Genomic DNA, 23,392 nt, shown 5'->3' with positions numbered 1-23,392 from the left:
CATGTAAATTAACAAGTGCTCTGAAAAACTGTGGTTGTCTTCCAGAACGTAATATTCTACATTTCCATGTGTTGACAAACATCAAGAGTAGAATTAGCTTGAGGAGAAGCTAATTTAGGCACCACTTAAACACCAGTAATCAAACAAGGTTAATGAATATAAAAAGTAGAGGAGAAAGACAGCAATTTATGCCCAATCTGGGAGATCAGTAATATTCTCCAGGGGAGACAGAAATGCAAACTTCCAGAAAGCAGAATTCTTATTCAGAGCGGTGCAAATTCATAGATAACATCTGAGTGAGGGAGAAATACTTGGCAATTTGAGGAAACTCACCTTTCCTCGCCCTACTTCTAACCCAGACCCAGCATTACACATACAAAGCTGTAGCAGTTCTTCCCACACACTATTGTGAAAATGTACCATCTCACCTGAGCTAGGTGTATCCCATCAATTACAGAGTTGCATAGTACATCAAGTGACTATGGGTGAAAATTGAGTCTTCTGTTCTCAAATGTGAGCAAAGTTTTCATTTATTAACCTAGAAATTTCATTCTTGAGTTTGGAGCTGAAGTGATATATGAGTCAATTATCTAGATGTATGGGGAAATCTTAAAGAAGGTCTCTTGTTTTAAATACAGGCATCCCCCAATGTGTAGAGGGAGAAATAGGTTTCAGGAACACCCCCCCCCCACACAGATACCAAAATCTGCGGATGCTCAATTCCCTTATGGTACCATGTTAGCCTATAACCTATGCAATCCTCTTATATACATACTTTAAATCATCTCTAGATTATTTATAATGTCTAACATCATATACATTATATATATATATATATATATATATATATATATATATATATATATATGGCAGTATCCTGTACTGTTTAGGAATAATGACAAGAAAAAGAAGTCTGTAGTTGTTCAGTACAGACACAATTTTCCATGGAATCTGCAGAAGCTGAGAGCTAACTGTATTTCCTGTTTTCCAAAGAAAAATAAACTTTTTGAGATGTTTGCTTCTGACCAAGGTAGAGTATCAGACCAATTTACTCTCTCACCTGGAATAGCTCAAATATGGGCAAAATGCATGAAACAAAGATTTGCAAACACTAGACCTCAGGTGAAGGACTGTCCCCACTGAAAGGTGAGGTGAGCTGTGCCAGCTCACTTCTTCAAGTTATTGGGCATGGCATAGGCAGAGCCCTGCAGACTAACTGTTCACGGGGAGGTGTGTTGCTGAGACACTCCACTGCCAAATTGGCTTAAGAAGATGCCAAAGGAAACTAATGGCAGGTGGTGCTGCTGGCCACCATGTACTGCAGAAGCCAGGAGGGAAGAAGATTGAAATTCAGCACACACAAGGCAAGAGCCCAGAGCCAGAAACCCTTCCTGCTTTGTAGAATCTGGTCATTGGGGCAGCCCAGTCACTTGAACTACATGAGCCCATAGGAAAGCTGCTTATGGTACTGGTCACTGGCAGAACTACTATTACAACCCACTCTAGGGGACACCACATTCATTGTAGGAGTTTGGCCCTAGAAAAGCCCTGTACATTATAGGAACCTGCCTAACAAGCCCACTGGAATTGAACATGCTTTTTGTCCAGCACCCTCTACTGACAAGACTTAACATGGAGTTTGTTGGCAAAAAGGAGAAAGGTAATAAGTTTATTTATGTTGAAATTAATACAGTGATTCTAAATTTCATATGGAAATGCAAGGACATACAATACCCAAAACAAATTTGAAAAAGTACGAAGTTGGTGACTACCATGACTTGATTTCAGAACTGTTGTAAAGCTACAGTAATCAAGACAGGGTGGTATTGGTTTTAAAATAGGCAAAATAGATCCATGAAACAGAACAGTGGATCCAGACACCATCCCAAACATGAACAATCAAACGTCAAAAAAATCACCAAAGTAATTCAGTGGAGAAAGGATAGTCATTTCTGAACAAATGTGCTGATACAATTAGATAGATGCTGCATACAAACAGATAAACTCAGATCTATGTTTCACACTGTATACAGAAGTTAACCAAAAATGGATCACAAAGTACATGCAAAACTAAAAAGAAAGAAAACTTCTATAGGTTAAAAAAAATTTGACTACTTAGGACACTAAAAGTATAACTGGATTAGAGATAACCTATAAGAAATAAATTGATGAACTGAAAACTTGCCCTTTAAAGTGCTCTTAGGAGAAAGGAAAAACTAAGCCACAGACTAGAGAAGAAACTAGTAAAATGCTGTCATACAGCTTATTTTTCCACTTTAGAAAACAGTTGGGTAGTTTCTTCAAAAGTTAAAGATACACTTACATGTGTTCCAGTGATTCCACTCATGTTCTTACCAAGAGAAAGGTAAGCATGTATCCATACAAAGGACTAACATACGTATTTATCACACCTTAATAACAGACCAAACTGGAAAGAACCTGAGTGTTTTTTCAACAGGCGAATGGATTCTTTTTAACATTGTAGTAGTATATACAAGTACCTCAGAGCAACAAGAAGAAATGAATTATTGATGCTCACAACTACATGGATGAATATCAAAATAATAATTCTCATAGAAAGAACTTTGACACCTCTAAAGTACATTCCTTGTAATTCTGTTATGTAAAATTCTAGAAATTGCAAACTAATGTAGTAACAGAAAGCATATTAACAATTGCCTAGGGATCAGGAGTGGAAATTTGGGGTAGAGATTATAAAAATGGAGTTAAAAGGCAGGAGGGGCTCAGGGTTGTGGCTCAGTGGTAGCACGCTTAACTAGCATGTGTGAGGCACTGGGTTCGATTCTCACAAATAAATAAAAAATAAAGGTTCATCGACAACTAAAAAATGTTGAACAAAAAAAAAAGGCAGGAGGAAAGTTTTAGGGTGATAGAAATGGTTATCTTGGTTGTATGGTGACTTCACACCATACAATGTAATAGAATTTTATGCTATAAGTAAGTACAGTTTCTTGTATGTTAATTGTGCCTCCATAAAGCCCATTTAACAAAAAAGGTGTATTTTTCATTCCAAAATATCATTTTATTGGGGGTTGGGGTTGTAGCTCAGCAGTAGAGCGCTCACCTAGCATGTGCGAGGCCCTAGGTTTGATCCTCAGCATCACATATAAATAAAATAAACATATAAAAATCATTTTATTGCATTAATTTCTAGGTCTCATTTTATAATTATGACCAAATAGACAAGTTAATAGAATAAAGAACTAATTAAATAGGAAGCAAGAACTTTACCTCATGAGTATGTAAAAGACTATGCTCAAGGTACTAACCCCATTACTCAAAGTCTCAGTAAAATGTGACAATATGATGCAATTTAATATCTTGAAACATGCTGCCAAAAATTCAGAAATCAAAGTGAGAATCACAAGAGTAGATGATTTTATTTGTGAGGACAACCTATAGACTTTGTACTTTGATTCTTATAGTTCACTCTTTAAAAGTAAGTTTTAAGCAACAAGTTCTCATGTAAATTAGAAATGACTTAGTAGCTGAGAGAGGAATTAAGAGCACACCTATCATCTCTCTTTTTATATACTTATTTTATATACTTATCTCTATTTATATACTTACCCAAATCTTTTCTTTTTCTTAGATGTTTTGATTGACAGTGTATTGACCTGGATTTCCTCTCTCTCTCTCTTCTCTCATGTGTTTTGATACACCAGATGTATCGTTAAGATTACTGGAGAAATGGTATTGTCCTTTCCTGCCGGCATCACCAGACACTTTGCCAACAACCCATCCCCAGCTGCTCTGACTTTTCGGGTTATAAATTTCAGCAGGTTAGAACATGTCCTGCCAAATCCCCAACTTCTCTGCTGGTAAATATGATTTTGCATAAATTTTTAGATATATGTGCTTTAGTACTTTGTACTTAGATGACAAATATACCTTAGCAGTAGCGCTGTGGCTAACTACCACTGCTCTAATATGCTTGTAGATTCAGAACTTTGACCAGCTGTCAAAGTTTTCCAAGGATAATTCCGTGTGTATGTGTAGCTGCATATGCATATGGGTATTTTCATGAACAGCTATCTAAAGTTGTAAAAGAGTCATTGAAAATAATTCAATGTGTTAGTGACAATTTATTCATTGGATAATAAGCCCAATAATAGGGAACTCCTTTGTTGTATCAGCATCTTTTAAAATTAAATAATATTTGAACCATGAGCTACTCTTCACATGAACTTAAAAATTTTCTTGTTAAACATAATTCATTATAATGGTAAGTGTTTTGATGGATATTTACAGGTATGATATCAAAGAAGTTCAAGCCAATGTGTTTGTATAAATACTTTTTCACATTTTCTAACTATTAAATCTGAAATTATGTCTTTATTATGCATGTGAACAGCTACACAGACATACATATATTCATGATATTAAAATGATAAAACTGTATCAAGTTACTTATTTGCAGTGGATGAGATCAAAGGAGTCATTCTTGGTAGCTTCCTCTTCACTAAATCCTTATATTCTATTTAAAAATCTCTGTCTAAAGTGGCCACATTTTTAATTTGCTGTAACCTCCTTGGTGCAAGTGGCCACTATCATTTCCCTGGACCACTGCAAACTGCCTCCCTTCCTGAATCCAATCTTGCCTGGCTACAATGTATTTAAATAGCCAAATGATGTTTTCTAACATGACCCAGGCCATCTTTGCTCATAACCCTCTGGTGGCTTCACATTGCATCTGTCTAAAGTCAAAACTTGTTACTATTTCTTTTGAGCTCCAAGTGTACCCTTGCCTGGCCTCTCTCCCCTGAGAATCTCTCTGGCTACAGCCAGGTCTGCCCATCGGTGACAGGCTGAGTTCCACATCAGCCTGAATCTTTCATTTTCATGGCAGGGCTGCACGGGTGACTCTTTAGCCAGTGATTGCCGATTTGGTTTTTGTACTGCTGCTTCACCATCACCACCACCCCTAATTTTTAAAAGACAATGGTGACCAAGCTGTTTTCACTGCAGTATAAGCCTTTGGGCATCTATCATCTTAGATCCAGCCAATTTTCTCATTTATCTTTACTAAAAGATGTCATTGAGGTTAGCAACCTGGAAGCATTTAGGTTTGCAATCCCTGTGACTTCTACTTTTATCTTAGGAGAAGGGTTTGCCTTCAAAGAATGTTCAGGAAAAATTGTCAACCCAAATATGAGACTGAAGAATTCTCATGATTTCTTAAGCATTGAGGAGTTCTGTGTCTCTGTAGGCATTTAATTGGCAAAGCTTTCTGGAATATTTATTAAAGCAGGTTCTTTGAGGAAGTAATCATGAATATATGGCTTAGCTTATTTTTAAACTGAGCAGATGCATTTGTTTTTAAAACTAGCATGATTTTAAGTCCTTTGGGTATAGATCGAGGAGATAATATTTATAGCAGCACAATTCACAATAGCTAAACTGTGGAACTAATCTAAATGCCCCTTAATAGATAAACGGATAAAAAATGTGGCATATATACACAATGGAATATTACTCTGCAATAAAAGAGAATAAAATCATGGCATTTGCAGGTAAATGGAAGGAGTTAGAGAAGATAATGCTAAGTGAAATTAGCCAATCCCCCAAAAACAAATGCCGACTGTTTTCTCTGATATAAGGAGGCTGATTCATAGTGGGGTAGGGAGAGGGAGCGTGGAAGAAATAGATGAACTCTAGATAGGTCAGAGGAGTGGGAGGGGAAAGGATGTCTTTATGGTTTATATACTCTTGGATGAAGTCTTGAATGTTGAAAAGGTAGCATGGGAATTTTAGTGTCACCCTTTTGTCCTTGGTTAGTAATAAAGACCATGTTTTCCTCTGGCCAATTCTTTAACTGGATAATTTCTAAAAGCTATGGGTCAGGTGAATTCAAAGCAAATAAACATGTTCGGCTTTTTAATTGCATTAACTGACAAATTTAGGCAAAACTGAGATGAACTATTAAGATCGGATTATAATTCACTCTTTAAAGCAACCATAAAAATCATGGTTTATAGCAATCATGATTAACCATGATTGGTGACTAGTTAATGTTACTGGGTACTCACTGAGAATTAGAGCACAATATTTCCTTGCTGTGGATTTCAATCTGTTAACATGATACTGTTCAGAACCACATTTGTACTTAATCTACACAACTGTGAATAATATAATGTCCAGGGTGGATACAGAAATCAGATGGCAATTTTCTGTGATGCTGCTTGTGTAGATGCTATTTGTTATAAGCTGCTAGTTAATCATTTTTCTTCCCAATTAAATAGTGATAATACACAAAATGATGCCAATACCAAGGAATTCTGGGTAAACATGCCAAATCTGATGACTCACCTAAAGAAAGTGTCTGAACAAAAACCCCAGGCTACATATTACAATGTGGACATGCTCAAATATCAGGTAAGCATATTTATGTGGCCAGGGTGTCTTTCACATTACAGCTTCCATTCTAAAGTACCTAATATTAAATAAAAATAAATAAAATAGTATTTCTTTTAATATTATATGAAGGCTGTCAATATAAGGAAATGGACACCTTAAAGAGCTACTTTGTGACCAATGACAATAACATTCATGTGTATCTTTATTTAAACTTATAAATGAGGAGTAGGGAGGATAGGAAGGGCAGCAGAATATAATAGACAATATAATTGATGTATGTACATTTCATGTATGTATTATATGTCAAAATACATTCTGCTGTCATGTATGACTAAAAAAATAAAAATAAACTTATAAATGAAATATTCTCTTAAAAAGTTAAATAAACATGACAAAATGAAGATAACAAAAAATTATATTAAAAGTGTAAGTATCATTAAAATAGATCACTGTAATTTTAAGACCATTAGTGTTCTAAAGCCTCTCTTTTAAATGATTACATGTAAATTAACTAGGTTTTTTCATAGTGCAATATTCCTATGAAACCGTTCTAATAAAGCTTAAGAATTAACTCAATGTCAAAAATGTTTGATAAAATATAATATTGTATCTGAGAGCTTTCTTTTCATGCCTAGGATTACTCTTACCTGAAATTATTACTGATCTAGTAAATAAGTCTATTAGAAACAACATTACCTGTCTGAGTGTCCACCTGATTCCCAGTTACTTGACCTCCTTGATTTTTTGTTTCCCTGTACTGGAGATCCAACCCAGGACCTTGAGCATGCTAAGCAAGTGCCGTTCCACTGAGTTACACTCTCAGCCTCTCCTATATTGTTTTTAATGCATTATAATTTTGATGAGTAAATATATTCAGAGTACTTTTCTTTGTATGAGGAAAGTTGCATTTTAATAGAAATCAGTACATCTCAAAAATGACTGCACGGTGTGGTTACCAGGGAATCCATAGACCAATGCTGGCTCTGAACTGATGCCAAAAAAAATGTATGTGCAGACATTTAGACATAATATGTGCCTTCACCCTGACACCGTCGGATATTTGTATTTACTTGTGTCAACCTAGGTATCTGCACTTTTTAATAAGTTACTCAAGTGGTTCTACTGCACTCTGTAGTTTGGAAAAAAACTTAATTGAAATGTTGTTTGAAAGTGGAATATCCATATGGTGGTGCGTATTACATAAATGCAAACAAACGTAAAGTTTTTGCCTGAGGATAGTATTGTCACAGGAGCAGAGTTGTCTCTAAAGAAGGGTCTGAGGAGTTCCCAGTGGGATGGGGAATTCAACTCAGCAAGGTCCTTGACTTTCATGCTGGAAAAGAATGTTAGCACCACCAGTCAGCGGCATAGATAGGTTTATTTCAGAAAGTAGATATGCATTCAAGGGAGAATGCAGGCCATTCAGAAACACACTGGGGTCGGGGTGGGGGCGGGCTGGCTCTCTTTCTAAAGGAAACTTGGTGAGAAGTCAGTATGGAAAGGTATATCGGGATGATATTAGTCCTGAATTTTCTAGGAGGTTTCTGGTGGTCTGGTCAATCTCTGAATCCTTAGGCAGACAGGGTCTTCATTATCTGATCAATAGATAGCACTGGAAAGTTCCCTAAGTTTAGGTTCCTCAAGATACTATATCTATCATTACTTAATCTATTTGTGGGGGATGTTAATTAACAGTGCTAAAATAGAATTACAGATCTCCCAGGAATTTGGCAATAACAAGCCTGGGTAATAGACTGACTTAGAGTGTGAAAGTCCTGGAAAAGTATGCAAAACTTTAAATTAAAATTTTATTTCCTGCCCTTCCTTTATGTCTCCTTTTTACCCATTTATTTTTCTGCGGTACTTCAATATCATTTAAGCTTTAAATATCATAGGTTATATAGTACCAACAAACATATGCTATGGCATAAGCTCATTACTTTTATAAGTAAAAAAAAATAATAGAAAATGTATTTTATTTAACTTTTTTCCAAAATATTTAAGCATGTCTGGTGGCTGCTGTGAGCTTGTAAGAGAAATGAAAAGGAATAAGAAATGGAAAGTCCAAATTTAATTTTTACCTGAATGGCTAAATTTCAGGGTACAATGTGTGTTCTCCTGTCCAACTGTGAAAAGAAAACTGTAGTTATTTCCCTTCATGAATCTAATTACAAACACTCTATCTACTTTTTCAATTCAGATTAAAAGATTTTTAAACTTCTAAATCCTGTGGAATATTTGTATTCTCTATGTTTGTTATTGATTGAATCTAGAGAGTAGATAATTCACTTATTGCAATATGAGCTTTGTGTAAAATGTAAAGTGTAGGCAAGAGATTAAATTCTGGAATTAAGTAAGTTTCTTAATGGCCCCTGACCTTGGGTACTTAATTTCCCAGAACCCTTTCTGCAGCTGAAAATAAGGGTAAAAATATACCCATCTAGAAATTTTATAGGTTATTATAAGGAGCTCATAGCCTACTATATTTCAAAGTACTCTGAACTTTTTGCTGTGATTCAGTTGTATTGTTGTTTTTCAACAATGCAAGGAGATGGGGTTGGGGACACTGCTAGCATTTTGTGGGACTGCCCTCAAATCACAGCATGTTTAGTCTGTGGCCACCAATAACATACCCCAGAAATTGGGACAATCAAAAATGCATCTTCACCTATGCAAAAAGCTCCTCCCTGGGTAGAGGAGCCCTTACGGAGTTCAGAGCTACTACTGAGGGTGGTAGAGAAGGAGAGAGTGCAGAAAAAGCATGGGGAGGAAGGTGCTGCCCGGCTTTTGATCTACTTTAGATAACAGATTTCCCAAAAAAAGTTTATTGGTAGGAAGGATTATACTGCTAACAGTATTTTAAGTTTAAAAACTATTATAGTGGCTGTCTGGTTAAAATTTTCATCAAAATTCATATCTGTCATCTTATAAAGGAAGATCCGAGGAGGAGAGGAGGAGAGGGAGGGTAAGGGAGAATAATGGTAAAGTGGATGCGATCAAAGTATGTCATGTGCACATACGAATATGTCACAGTAGAGCCTGTTATTCCAAATAATTAAAATGCACTACTATGTTTTTTAAAAAAGAACCCATTTCTGGACTGTCTACAACAACCACCCCTGCTTGTGAGCCAACCCACCCTGAGGACCCTTCCCCAGGGCGTTCATATGTGCTGACATTTCCAGTGAGTTGCGTATATTCTTCAAAAGCAACAAAACCCATATTCCCTGAATAAAAATCCAAGCTCAAAGACATCCCCCATGCGGTCCCTACAGTGTACACAAACCTAGCAGAGGAGAATCTCCAAGAGATCTATTCACAATCATAATCAAATAGTGATAACACTGAATTTTTCACTGTGGACCCAGAATTCGAAATTATATTAGTCTTTAGAGAAGACAAAATGCCGTTGATTCTTTCAAATCTGACTTTGTTTTGGTCTAACTAACTCATGGTTGATTCAAACCAGAAAGTAGTTCTTTGAGTTAGAGGACCAGAGGTCAAGTCTTTCCTCTGGAAAATCACAAAGGAGTAATAATAACCCTTTTTTGTCTATCTCACAGTTTGTTGTGAAGAGCAAATATGGTGAGAATATTAATAGGAAACATTTATTAAAATATTAATTCCTTGCTCTGTGCTGGACCTGTGCTGTTTCATCTCCTTCAATCTTCCTGACAGCCCTGTGGGAAAATATTATTATCATAATTCCCATTAGGCATACAAGGAAATAACTGAGGCTCAGCAAGATTATGTCCAAGCTTCTAAGTAGCAGAATCTGAATTCACACCAGGACTGTCTAGTTTTGTGGCCTTTGTGGCCTCAGCTCCTAACCAGTGTGCAATACCTAATCAGAAGGAAATGCACTGTAAATTCTAAAGTGCCCTAGAGATTTAAGCAATTGACTTTATATTTCTAATCTGGAACAGTTTGCCTGAAGTACCCAGCTCTCTCTCACATAGCAGCCTTTATAGTGCTTTTCACTGAGTGCTCCTTTGTGAGCCACACAAACAACATTATGACATTTTGATACCTAAAACCATTCTTTTGGAAGATAATCAGAGCTTCTGGTTTAGTTTCACATTAATGTTTGAACCTTAAATGTTCCCTCTCCTGTTGTCTGGAAAGGTATCTGCCCAGGGCATTCAGTCCACACCTCTGAACCTGGCAGTGAACTGGCGATGTGAGCCTGCGAGCACAGACCTGCGCATAGATTACAAATACAACACGGATGCGATGACCACAGCCGTGGCCCTGAACAATGTGCAGTTCCTGGTCCCCATAGACGGAGGCGTGACCAAGCTCCAGGCCGTGCTTCCACCTGCAGTCTGGTAAGAAACTGTTCATCCCTTGGTTGCAGACTCCTTGGCCTTTGTGTTTCCTGTAGCAGATCACAGTAGGCCAACGTTGGAGGGTTCAGAGCAGGAAACATTATTTTAAGCAATAATGATTTAGCACAGGGATTTCAATGCTTCCATGATGGTGGAAATGCTAAAGGAACAGGCTTAGGCTGTACCTCCAAGAATGTTTCCCAAACATTGTAAGAACTGGCCCACCAGGGGACTGGCTGTGTTTGCCATAGCTGTGGGAAGGAAAAAATCAGGAGACTACCAGTGGAATCACTAAACTCAAGAACCCACTCCTGTAACTCTGATGCAAAGATCAGGAAGTTCCTGCCTCTCAACACCTGTGATACTAGAGACCAGACTGCACCCCTGTGTTAGAAGAACTCCACATCTCAGTTGGGTAGCTGGCCAGAGGGAAATAGTGAAGGCAGCAAGAAAAGGGCCTCTGCCTCCCTCTCCTTCCAGGTCTCAAACTGAGCCTGTAACTGGTGGGAGCAAATTTGCATCCCAGACTCTTATTGCAAGAGCATCTGGGAAACACAGTGCACCTCTTCTAGCCTCTGAACTACATAAAAAGGCATGGTGGTGAAGGTAGAAACTGAATAGATACCGAGTGCCAGAAGCGTCTATGATAAAGGACTTGTCCTAGAAAGAACATTCTAGTTTTTCCCTATTACCGTCAAAAACAAAAAGTATAATTTTTTTAAATGATGCCAGCCAGATGACAGTTGCAATTTAAATGTTCTGAATTAATTAGCTAATACTTTTTATGCTTTCAACAGATGTGCTCAAAACTTTTTTCTAAACTTTAATAATCCTCTAAATGTCTACCTCACCATGTTGTAGCAAGTTAGAATCAGAGAGAAATGTATGTGTGAATAGGTACATAGGGATAATTTTTTAAATTATAGCCAAACTTTTCAACATTCTTTTAAAAAATACTATCTTGAAAAAACATGGCGTTCCTTAAACTGAAATTTACATATAGAAAGATCTTTTTTTTCTATTTTATTTTTAGGAATGCTGAACAACAAAGAATATTGTGGAAGATTCCTGATATCTCTCAGAAGTCAGAAAATGGAGGTAATGAAATCAAGGCTTCTTTTATTTAGTTCATAAAGCTGAAATAACTTGTAGATAAATACTAATTATGGAGCTGGGGTTGTGGCTCAGAGGAAAAGCACTCACCTAGCATGCGTGAGGCACTGAGTTCGATCTCCAGCGCCACATAAAAATGTAATAAAGGTATTGTGTCCACCTACAACTAAAGAATAAATGTTTAAAAAATGACAATTATTGAACCAAAATACATGTGGCACTAAAAAACAAGCAGAATATTTAACACCATTTTTTCATTTAGTTATTTCAATCAATAAAAACAAACAATCCTTCCAGTACTCTTCCTCTTCCCCTTCCTATCAAGACCTCAACTCACAGACCATCCTTTCAGGAAAGAGCTTGTATGGAGGCATGTTCCTGTCCTCTAGTAGATCCATACTCCTAAAGTAAATATTTTTCACTCTCCTCTGATATTATTCAGAGTTATGAAAACACATGGCCTTCCATGCAGCATGCCTCCAAATTTTGAAGCACCATTTTGATGAATACATTTCCACCAATGTGCAAATAGAAGTATTCATACTATTCAATGACACATTTCATTCATCACAATTTTGTCATTAAAACTTATACTATTTCCAAGTAAGTCCAATGTTGTATTTTAACTTTCTAATTTCCAAAATTATATCCAGAATGTTGTGTTGCCTATTTTCTTATAATATTCCTTTTTTTTTAAAGGGGTGGGTTCCTTGTTAGCAAGATTTCAGCTGTCTGAAGGCCCAAGCAAACCTTCCCCACTGGTTGTACAATTCACAAGTGAAGGGAGCACTCTTTCTGGCTGTGACATTGAACTTGTTGGAGCAGGGTACCGATTTTCACTCATCAAGAAAAGGTTTGCAGCAGGTAAGTTGGTATCTCAAATTCTATTTGCAAAAATAAGGTTGCTTTTGCTACTCTTCATTAAGGAGGAATAGGTCATAGTTTTCTCCCCATTTTCCTTCTTCTCACTCCCCATTAGAAATCAAAACAAACCAATAGTTGAATGAAATACAAATGGAACAATGACCTGGAAATCAGAAATCAGGAAGGCTACTTATGCTAGCTCTGTTTCTTATGTTGGCTGATGAGTCATCCACTATGCACATGTGTGTATCGAGGTCAATGGAGTAAAGCCTACTTTTGTTATATTGGCAAATAAGATAAATGCTGTTTGTCTTTGAATTTATCACCTTCTGAAAACGTTTTTTAAAAAGGAAAAAGAACACAAAATTTTTGACATACCTAAGGCAAGGGAGTATTGGACTTCTTGTAAAATTTTAGTTCCAATAGGACTTCATAGAGTTTAGATGTGGCAAGCTTAGCTGAGAAGTAGAAGAATCTATTTTCACTTTAATAACAACTTTAAAGAATATAAATCAGAGATCGGAACCATTTACCCATGAAATGAACATGACCACGAGACAGGTTTTGTTTTGCACAAAGGCTAGGTTTTTTCATTTTGTTTTTGTAAATAGGGCAGGGGGTGGGGCTCCCAATACAAGGTGATTATATTTGTCAAGTATAATTTTCCAGGATGAATCCTGGTTTGGTATGATTTTGGGGGTTTTTTTGTTTTTGTTTTTGTTTGTTTTGTTTTGTTTTTGTGGTGCTGACAATTGAACCCAAGGCTTCACGCATGCTAGACAAGTACTCTACCACTCAGCTTTATCTCAGCCCCAAGTCCTGTCTTTCATGCCTGCCAAACTGCTATGTTGGCATGATTGTTAATTATATCTCTTTCACTCTCAAAAATAAACCAAGTTGGAAAATGAACTGTATGAGCACCCTTCCTAAAATAAGTTGGATTCTCACATGCAGAGGAAAACCCCACACACCACCACCTATTCTGAGCAAAACTCAAACCTCTGCAAAAAATGGAAGTGTTAAAAGTCAACTAGCTGATGTAGAAAATTGAAAGTTTAAAAACTTTTACATAGTGGGCCAGGCACCATGGTGCATGCATGTAATCCCAACGGCATAGGAGGCTGAGGCAGGAGGATTATGAGTTCAAAGCCAGCCTCAGCACCTTAGTGAGGTCCTCAGCAACTCAGTGAGACCCTGTCTCTAAATAAAATCCAAAAAAGGGCTGGGGATGTGGCTCAGTGGTTAAGTGTCCTTGAGTTCAATCCCTGGTACCAAACAAACAAACAAGCAAACAAAAACCTTTATGTAGTTTGTATTATTGTTGCAACGTAAAGTATGCAATATTTGGCTCCAAGGGATAGGGCAAAAGGAATAGAAATGTTACCTATATAATAATCACAGTATCAAAATAGCAGATAACCTATTGATATGTTCTTTTGTTTTGTTTTGCAGGAAAATACTTGGCAGATAACTAATAAAATCTTATGCAAGGATTCATATAAGGGAGAACTGTTGTATGAGAATCAGGTTTTAATTCTGGTTTGATGAAAGCAAACCAATGTCTGCACTTGGGATCTATCAGCTGGAAAGTCGATGGCTTTCAGCAGTGATTTCCCTTACACCACACCATGATGACCAATCCTACAGTATTTACTTCTAGGTGTAATATTGTTAATGGTTTTCAAATGTAATTATTGTATTTGTAAATTGTATTCTCATTCCAGTAAGGCAGTTAGACACTTGAGTTTTAGCATTTTACCATTCCTGAAATGGATGTAATTTAAACTGTGGTATGTAAATTCAATTGTAGTACTGTTGAATGGCACAATGCTTACAGAGGTAGATTGCATTTTGTCAATATATAAAATTTAAATATAATATTGATAGCTGTCATAAAGGGGGTGCCACATATAAAGAAACTTAAATGGAACGAGAAGAAAAAAAGAAACTTTCTTTTCTTCAGTCCTTAGTATGTTTTACTCTAGTGCTAAATAAAAAGTCTATCTTCAAATGTTTAGTGGGTTAAATTCAGAAACTATTTCAGAAAAAAAAATTCTAAGGTTACAGCATATTCAAAGAAAAGCATTAATTACCACTTTTTAAAGAGCTTTTTTTTCAAACTGCAAATTTCATAAAAATGCAAACTATAAACAGGACCTCTTATTTTTATAACTTGTGTAAAAAGGGAAAGCAATTCATATTTAAAGTTTAAGTATATTAAATTATAATCAAGAGTAAAGAAGATGTCAAAATCTTAACTACTTCCCCCTCTCTCTGCAGTTTAGCAAATGTGGAGATTGCTGAATAACCAGTCAGACTAAAACCAAAATTGTGACTTTAATATTTAAGACTTTCCATAGTTGAACTGGTTAACAACGTTTGCACAATTCCTCTGAACAGAGGGTCTCTCTCATCCAGCCTGGGGGAATGACACCTTGTGTCTTCCTCTTTACCCACAGGAATCAAAACACTGAGAATAAGAATCTCAGAAAATAATTTTTAGTTCCCTGTTTAGATCCAGAAGGAGAATTTTAATTGTTATCATTTTTATCATTTGGGAAAGAACAAATAAGCTTTATAAATGAAATTCTGTTCACATCATTGTACAATAAATTTCCTTTGGGATGATTAATATTCATTGTATAAATCTGTCAATCTTTGCTCTTATCGGGGAATCAAAAAAAGAGTCATCTAAGTCATCTCATTGCCCCAAGGTACCATAAAAATTGCAATTTCTCAGTCTGGCCCCAAGATGTGGGGAGTCAAAGACAACTCCTTCAATAGTCCCAATCATAAAAATCTTCCCCCATTAAGATCTGAAAATGTTATTCTGTCGTTAAGTCATAAAACTTACTTTAAACATAAACTAAGTCCTATTCTGGGTTATACTATTAAATAACTGAAATTAATTGTTCTATTTGCCATTAACTGCTAAATTTCAATTTATATTCACTCAAATTTGACAAAGAGTCTTTGGCCCCTTTAAATTTTAGAATGAAATTAAATTTTTTAGGTCTTACTTTTAAAATGAGATTGTGACTGGTAATTGTTTATAGTGGAAATTTTTAAATTAATATTTGTACTCTTCAATCAATGCTTGCTACCAAGAGAATGTTTAGAATGACCTGTTTTACCTTAAAAGAATTCTGACTATTCAAACAAGCTGTCAGTTGGTTCCCCAAAGTCCTGTAGTATTGAAGCTTTTTTGAACAAACTAATTAATATACTCATTTTAAGTAAAAATATTCAATCTGATTTTGAAATCAAATTTGAAAAATGCAAACTTTTAAATCCCCAAAACATGGGAAAATTCAGAACACTAAAATCAATGGACAGCACACAACAGAAAATTGAGAATTACACATAGTAAGAAAATAAAAACGTGGTTTTTAAATAATCAGTTCATGAAAAAACATTGAATATTAACACAAAGCATATTAAAAATGTGTAAATATTACTGGTTCTCATGTTTTTCTCTTTATATTTTATTTTATATAGATTTAGACTGAATTAGTAATTAAACACAATTTTTTTCCAAAGAATAATTTTGTTGATATTGTAAAAAATGTAATTAAAAATATAGATTTCGGTAGTCTCTAACGTTGTTCAAATGTTTCCAGGAACTAAATCTGAAACTATGAAGAAATCCTATGACCCCATATTTGGCCTTCATGAAACCAAATGGAAGTCATTGATTTCAAAATTGTTAAATATTAAATAACCAGAACCTCAATAAGAATGTATTCCTTCCCCCTTCAGAAAATAGGTCAAATAATAACACAATAAGCTTGTATCAGGGATTTAGATTTTGGTGGTTTTTTTTGTTGTTGTTGTTGTTTTTAAATTATAGGTTAAGCCTATATTTTCACAGTACTGTAGAATAAGAATTCATGTTCTTAAAAAAAAAAAGATCCTAAACAATGCAAAAGTCTCAGTTATCAAAGACATATCAAGTCAGATACATGATCAGTTCCTAGGTCAGAACAAAGTAGACTAGTACATCCTAAGATGATTTGCAGTATAAGGGGTTAAAATTTAAAAAAATTTAAAAAAAGTTCTAGTTAACCTGAACACTGTTTCCTGAACATTCTGATTCAAAAAGCCTCTGCTCTAACAAGATAGAAAATATAAATGGTACTGCTTTATTTTGGCAAGATGAAAAGTATGTCTTTCTCTTCAAATAAATCCCATATTTTTATGAAATTTTTAAAAATAAATTCTTATTAATAATTAGTCTGAATTTTATCATAATTGGAATGTATAATTACTAAGAATTAAATACTACATTTTAAAGCTCTACTCACTTCATCTACAATCAAATGAAAATTCATTGTATGGTATTTGGGAATATATTCACCTCTAAGGAAAGAATGCCCACATTTCATATGATTTTGAGTGAATACACAGAATCCTCAGAAAGTCAATGACAGATGTTCTTTCTGAGCTTTGTATTTTTTTTTTACTCAATCTCAATCTGAAAAATGTTTGACCTATGATTACACAAATTTCCATTTTAAAATCTTCTTTTCAAAGAAGATGATGAGTACATTAGTTCTACCATTACTCCTGCTGCGTGACCTTAGATAAGTCTCTATACTATTCAGTTCTCTTCTTTAAAATGAGAGGCTGGGACTGCTGTGGTTTTCAGGCTTTTCTTCATAGCAGGACTTCTTTCTAATAAAATTTACATGGAATTCTGTTAGGCAAAACATCTCAAAGCATCTTCTCCAGCAGCTTAACTTAAATACCATAACAACAGACAGATGAGGTGTAAAGTATCTTCTGACTCTGAAGTTCCACAATTCCACTTTATTCAGATAAACCACTTTTAAGGCGTTATAAGGAAACTTGTACATTCATGGTAATCAGTACACTGTGAAAGTGAATATATACTTGAGTGCTTGCTGTGTACCAGTGACAGATATAAGCTCCTTTATTTCTTATAAAAATCCAAAAATTGTTTAAGTACTCCTTTTAATTCCTGTTTTACCAATGATGTCATTAAGGCTTAGATAGATGAACTAACTCACCCAAGTGGTACTACAACTAGAATACCCAATTACTTTGAGGGCACAGGAGCCACCTTGAGCTCTTCTAATTTGTCCTTGGGTGGGTGGGGGGAATCTCCGATTTTATTTTATTACACACACTCCATTTGAATGCCAAAGTAAAAGACAATATGAAAAACTAGCCTTGAAATAAGGATAATTCAATAACAAAATTGTTGAAAAAAATCAGTGTTTCTCAAAGTATGGTATATGGACCACTTGTATCTTCACATAAGAGAACAATGATATGGTCTTAGTCATCACTATAACCCCAAGTTTTTATTGAATTAATAAATCTCCAAGGATGGAATTTAGGAATATGTATTTTGGTAAGCACTCAAAATTTCAGAATCATTGCTCTAGTCGTTCTTCAAAATCTTTTTCAGTTCTGGCATTATATCAGAATTTATATATTAATATAAGCATTAAATTCTAAATTGAATATCATTTTTCTAGTGAGTTTATTTTTCATTCAGTCAACTTAACTTCCTTCAGTCTTAGAAAAAAAGATAGTTTTATAATTATTTTCCTAGAAAAATTCTTACCTTTCTTTTTTGGAGTCCTTCTGTTATGCTATTACCTTCTCAAAGTAGCTTGAAATGCATTCTCTTATTTTCAATTCTCTGTCCTTGTCTTCATTGTCTTAAAAGACTTGAGATAGTAGGAGGATCATACATTGTCACTCATTCCCAATACCAAGTTCTAATAAATGTCTCCTTCCTTGCAAGGGACACCCAGACCTCTATCTTGTGAGTTGGCCTTCTTTATTTTATAGCTTTTTTTAATGTTTTTTTTTCTTGGTCCATTTGACAACTAAACTAAACTTTTCATTTATTTATATTTGGTGGTGAGAATTGAACCCAGTGTCTCAGGCATGAATTAGCCTTATTCTAAAAGAGTTGTACCAATCATTTTTATTTTTGAATTTTTCAAAATAATCAGTTTCTCAATTAAAGTTGGTGATACAGTAAAATATGCAGATACCTACCAAGAAGGGGAATGTGGGCACACATCTCTGTTTCTGCTTTTTTCTCCCCAGAAGAGTATACATTTAAGCCAAATCCCATTTAGTCTAAATATATTCATTTTGTCACATGATTTTTATATTAGCAACTTTTTAAAAAATAAAACCAGATTTTTAATAATATCAAAATCGAGGCAGGCTCTAAAAATCACTTTAAAATTAATGTAAGTATCATGTTTCCATGAAATTAATACAATAAGTCAAAACAATTAGTCAAATGGGGCTTTTTGGTTTTTTTAAATTTTATTTTATTTTATTTATCAAACAGTATAGAAATACCACTTTCTTACTCATGGATTAACCATGGTTACTTTTTCATTACTTTTTGTCCATGGAATATACAGAGGAAAAAATGAGATAGGAGTACGTTGCTTAAATCTCCAGATATCAAAAGAAACCAACAAACACCTTCCTTTCTTTTGTGCCAATTTTTTTTTTTTTTTTTTTTTTTTTTTTTTTTTTTTTTTTTTTGGTATCAGGGATTTTGAACTCAGAGGCACTGGACCACTGAGCCACATATCCAGCCCTATTTTGTATTTTATTTAGATATAGGGTCTCACTGAGTTGCTTAGCGCCTCATTTTTGCTCAATTGGCTTTGAACTCAAGATCCTCCTGCCTCAGCCTCCAGAGCCACTGGGATTTTAGACATGTGCCGCCACTGACTACAGCTGCATTTTAAATGTCCTGTTGAAACTTTAGTCTCCTTCTTGAAGGGATATCAGATTTTAAGGTCTATCAAGTTGACTATTGTGAGACTATTTGTTTCGTCCTCAGGTTTAGTATGTAATTTCTAATCTAAAGGGTATTTCTATAAGAAAAAAGTCCTCTGTCGCCCTTTGCCAGTGGTATAATAATTTATTCTCTAACTTTAATTCTTGAAGTTATTTTTCCTTTGATTTATAGTATTTCTGATCTCCTTCTTCTATCTTTAGGGCAGTAGTTCATTGGCCTCTCCTGAATACATCTTTAAGGTTGCAAGAAAAGATGTTTTGACTCTGAAATATATTTTTAAGTATCCCTTAATGTTTTAGAGAAAAGATGTAAAGTATATATTTGGACTATATTAATCCACACACTGGTATTTTCCAATCCACATTCAGGTCCACAAGTTTGGGCAATATTCATTGTGATCCAAAAATGAGTGGTCCTATACCATAGTCCTCACTGCTTGGATTTTTGACAATAAATATTGTGTTTTAACGAAACTCAAGAAAGTTATTGGATCAGTAAGACATTATTTCTAAGCATACCTTGGAAAACTTTAGAAAAGTTTTCTTTTAATACTCATACATATTCCAATAACAGCAAATAATATAGCCAGGAAATTTTTGAAAAGATGCTTCTAGGATTTTGTTTTAACTTTAAGGGAATTCTTCCATTTCATGCTATCTCTTTTCATTAGTATCTCTTAGTGAATGTAACTTTCTCACCTAAAATATTTGTAAACAAAACAATGAAACATATTTTGTTTTGTTTTGTTTTAAATGTTGTCTTTAAGACCTGCATCTATGAACAGCACATCAGGCCCCCAATTGTTAAAGATCTTCCAAATTCTTGGCAGAGTGAAATTAATGCTTGTGAGCAATCTACAGTCATATTTTAGCAAACAGCTTTAAGAAACCAAATCATGATAGGTAAATGTTGACAGTATTTTACATAAGCTTATTAACAATTGTATGAAAAACATTTTAGTTAAAGCTAAGAACAATGCACTATTTAGCATAGATTTTTGTAGGACTCCACATTCTTTTAATGAGCATTTCACAGTTATTGTTTATTTTGCTTATTTTTTGCAAATCAATATCTATCTATATATATACACATATGTGTGTGTGTGTGTGTGTGTGTGTGTGTGTGTGTGTGTATAATGGATAATGTTCCTTTATAAAATTCCTGGGTAAATTGTCTGTTTACAAATAGAAAAACAGTAAAGCTGAATTACTTTACATTTCTCCAAATATAGATCAATTTTTAATCCATTCAGAGTTTGTGCATAAGCCATCTATAATTCCAAAATGTTCCACTGAATGAGTGTATCGTGCAAATGTTAATTTCTCCTTATTCAGTTTTATATTATTATTATTTATTATTATATATTATTGACATTTTTATGGCAAAGCAAATGCTTAATGTTATTCATGTATGTGTTACCATTTTAAGCCATTTTAAATAATACACCAAATGACTATTACAAGGATCACTGTCCCAAGATGCAAAGAAAGATTTTAATTTTTTTCTTTTCTTTATGAGTTGTTAGGATGAAAAATCTTAAAGCTGTGTTGATTTTGCAGGTCAGTATTTATTTCTTACTTTGTTATGTGAATATGCATGAAAGAGAAGAAAGGGATTGGCTTCTGATTCATTCATTCATTTATATTCTCCGCACCCCCATCTCTTTTCTCCTCCCCTTCCTTCCCTCCCCACCTTTTCCCTCCTTCTCTCTTTCTCTAAGTCTAAGGGAATTGGGAAATTGCCACTAAAGATTTTTCCCTGAAAAGCCAAGTGTTAGTATGATATTATGCTGATCCATCTATGAGCAGAGTTCCACTATAGTCAAGCAGTAATTTACAGCTCTGGCTCTTTGAACACTACTGTATTTTAGTTAAGAAGTCTTTTTGTTTGTTTTTCACTTGGATAGGAAGAGATCTGTATGAATGAAATGGTCAAATTTTCATTTACATTCCTACTAAGAGACACAATGTAAGACATTGATTTTTTTTTAACTTGTACAATAAGAAACTAGAAAAGGAACTCAAGAGAAATTTTGCTGTGGTCTACAGGTAAAATGCAATTTAGTTAATTAAGAACAATGGTGTCTGTATGTGCATTGATTTGGTGATAGATATTATTTAGAGTTCATCATCTATGAAGCAAAAAGATACTGAATTTCCTTACAATCTTGTGCTGAGTATATCATTTCACAAAATGCCTTGGGCATAAAATATTTATAATCAGAATTATGGATTAAAATACTCAAAATACATTTTAAATTTAGTCAAAATGTGGTTGCCTCACCTTGTTTTGCTCCATGCCCACGTATACAGGGCATACTTTATTCTGACACCCTTCCGGCTCAGGCTATGATGAAGGTCTGTTGCCTCTCTGCAGATCTCAGAGGAGACCAGCAAAGCTGCAGATGCTTGCTGCCTGCAGAGCTGAGCAGAGCTTTTATTGAGCGCTGGGGATGAACACAAAGTGTTGACTTGTTGGAGATAATCGTGAGACCATCTTAACTTTACTTGCCTTATAAGTTAGAAAAAGTGTGGATATCACTTTTTTGTAAATACTGATTTTTATAAATGTTTTTCCTTCCTAACTTGCCCTATCACTCATTTCACAAAATCTTGAATATGCAACTATTTGTCATGACACATTACTGCAAATAAGGTTCCCATTTCAGAATAAAGTTAAATTCTACCTGTGAGTAAGTTGTTATTGAAATGTGATTTTTTTTCTGGAAAAAAATTAAAATAAATTGAGTTGTGAACCTCTTTTATTGCCAGCTTCTTAAAAATTTATGTGCATGTCTGGGACATTTCATTGCATGTTTGTGGTGGGGATGATGGGCCAAGGGTCTGGCAAAAGTCAAGGGCTTTAGAATCAGACAAATCCCAGTTCTATGGTTTAACTGTAGACCAGAGCATGTTACTAAGTAATTCTCCATTGCCTTACCTTAAAAAAATAGAACAATATGGCTCCAAAATCATAGGGTTGTTGAACAGATTAAATGATTTCATTTAATTTATTTTGTTTTATCTATCAGTCACTTAGCAGTTCATAATTAATCCAGGGTAAATATTCAATAAGCAATGCTTTACTGGTGCTATTTTCCTGTGAATGGGGATTGGGATGAGCCAGAAAACTTCAATGCTCTCCTTCCAACACTATGTTAACTGTGCTTTATTGTAATCCTAATGTGAGTTATTATCATCAACTAATGCTGGCTACAGTGAACACTCTTCAGGAGCCTGTGCACTGGATTAGGAGCCTAGGGACTTTATTTTATCTCTTCCTCCAATGGGGGGTGGGGGAATGTTTACATACAGGGTTTTTTGTTTTCTTTTTTGTTGGGGAGGACTAATGTTCTTGGAGAAGGGGGTGGTTACTGAAGGGGAAACAGGGCTTATTAGTTATAGCAGCCTCCATTCCAAAGTTTCTTAACCTTATTAGGCTAGGAAGAGTTCTGCCCCAGCATTGTTAACAGGCAGCAGTTAATACCTTGTGTTAATACCAGGGGAGCCCTTGGGCATATTACTTAACATCAGAGAATCTCAATTTTCTAATTCTGTAAAGGAAGAACAATCCTTTCTTGATAAAGTTGCTGAAACAACTGAGTAAACCAAACAGTCTCTGACAAAGATAAAGTTTCAATTACCCTTGTCATCAACCCTTTGTGCCTTGAAGGGGGAAGATGCTTAGGGGCGGGGCGGGGGGGTGTTGATTGCAATCCCGCAGCACTTCTTATTTCTACCCCTGACAACCGCGGAAAAGGGAACAAGATGGAGAGGCGTCTTTAGTGCCAAATCTCTGCAATCCCAGAACGCAGTGGACTGCGGGGTGGCCCCGTCTACAACCCTAGAGCAGCGGCTCAGAGTACCACATAGCGGCCAAGTCTGGCGGGGCGGGCGGAGGGCAT

General features: G+C 35.2%; 1 protein-coding gene across 6 annotated transcripts in view; it reads left to right on the top strand.

Moving 5' to 3' along the window:
• SGIP1 (SH3GL interacting endocytic adaptor 1) overlaps positions 1–17,095 on the top strand; it is a 204,894-nt gene extending 187,799 nt beyond the window's left edge. For 4 of the 6 annotated variants that reach the window (XM_081305075.1, XM_081305074.1, XM_081305072.1 and 1 more), the window contains 6 exons: positions 3,687–3,842; positions 6,264–6,396; positions 10,504–10,706; positions 11,740–11,804; positions 12,519–12,683; positions 14,136–17,093. In XM_081305075.1, the coding sequence (XP_081161201.1) occupies positions 3,687–3,842; positions 6,264–6,396; positions 10,504–10,706; positions 11,740–11,804; positions 12,519–12,683; positions 14,136–14,158 (745 nt within the window). In that variant the 3' untranslated portion in view covers positions 14,159–17,093. Of the gene's footprint in view, positions 1–3,686; positions 3,843–6,263; positions 6,397–10,503; positions 10,707–11,739; positions 11,805–12,518; positions 12,684–14,135 lie in introns of all 6 variants that reach the window. The other 2 variants (XM_081305077.1, XM_081305076.1) reach the window with 2 other exon arrangements.
• Positions 17,096–23,392: the final 6,297 nt, after the last annotated feature.

Source organism: Spermophilus citellus (assembly GCF_964194105.1).
Source record: "Spermophilus citellus genome assembly, chromosome: 9".
NCBI classification, from domain to species: Eukaryota; Metazoa; Chordata; class Mammalia; order Rodentia; family Sciuridae; genus Spermophilus; species Spermophilus citellus.
The sequence above is the reverse complement of the archived record's forward strand: the minus strand, read 5'-3'. Positions and strand labels throughout refer to the sequence as shown.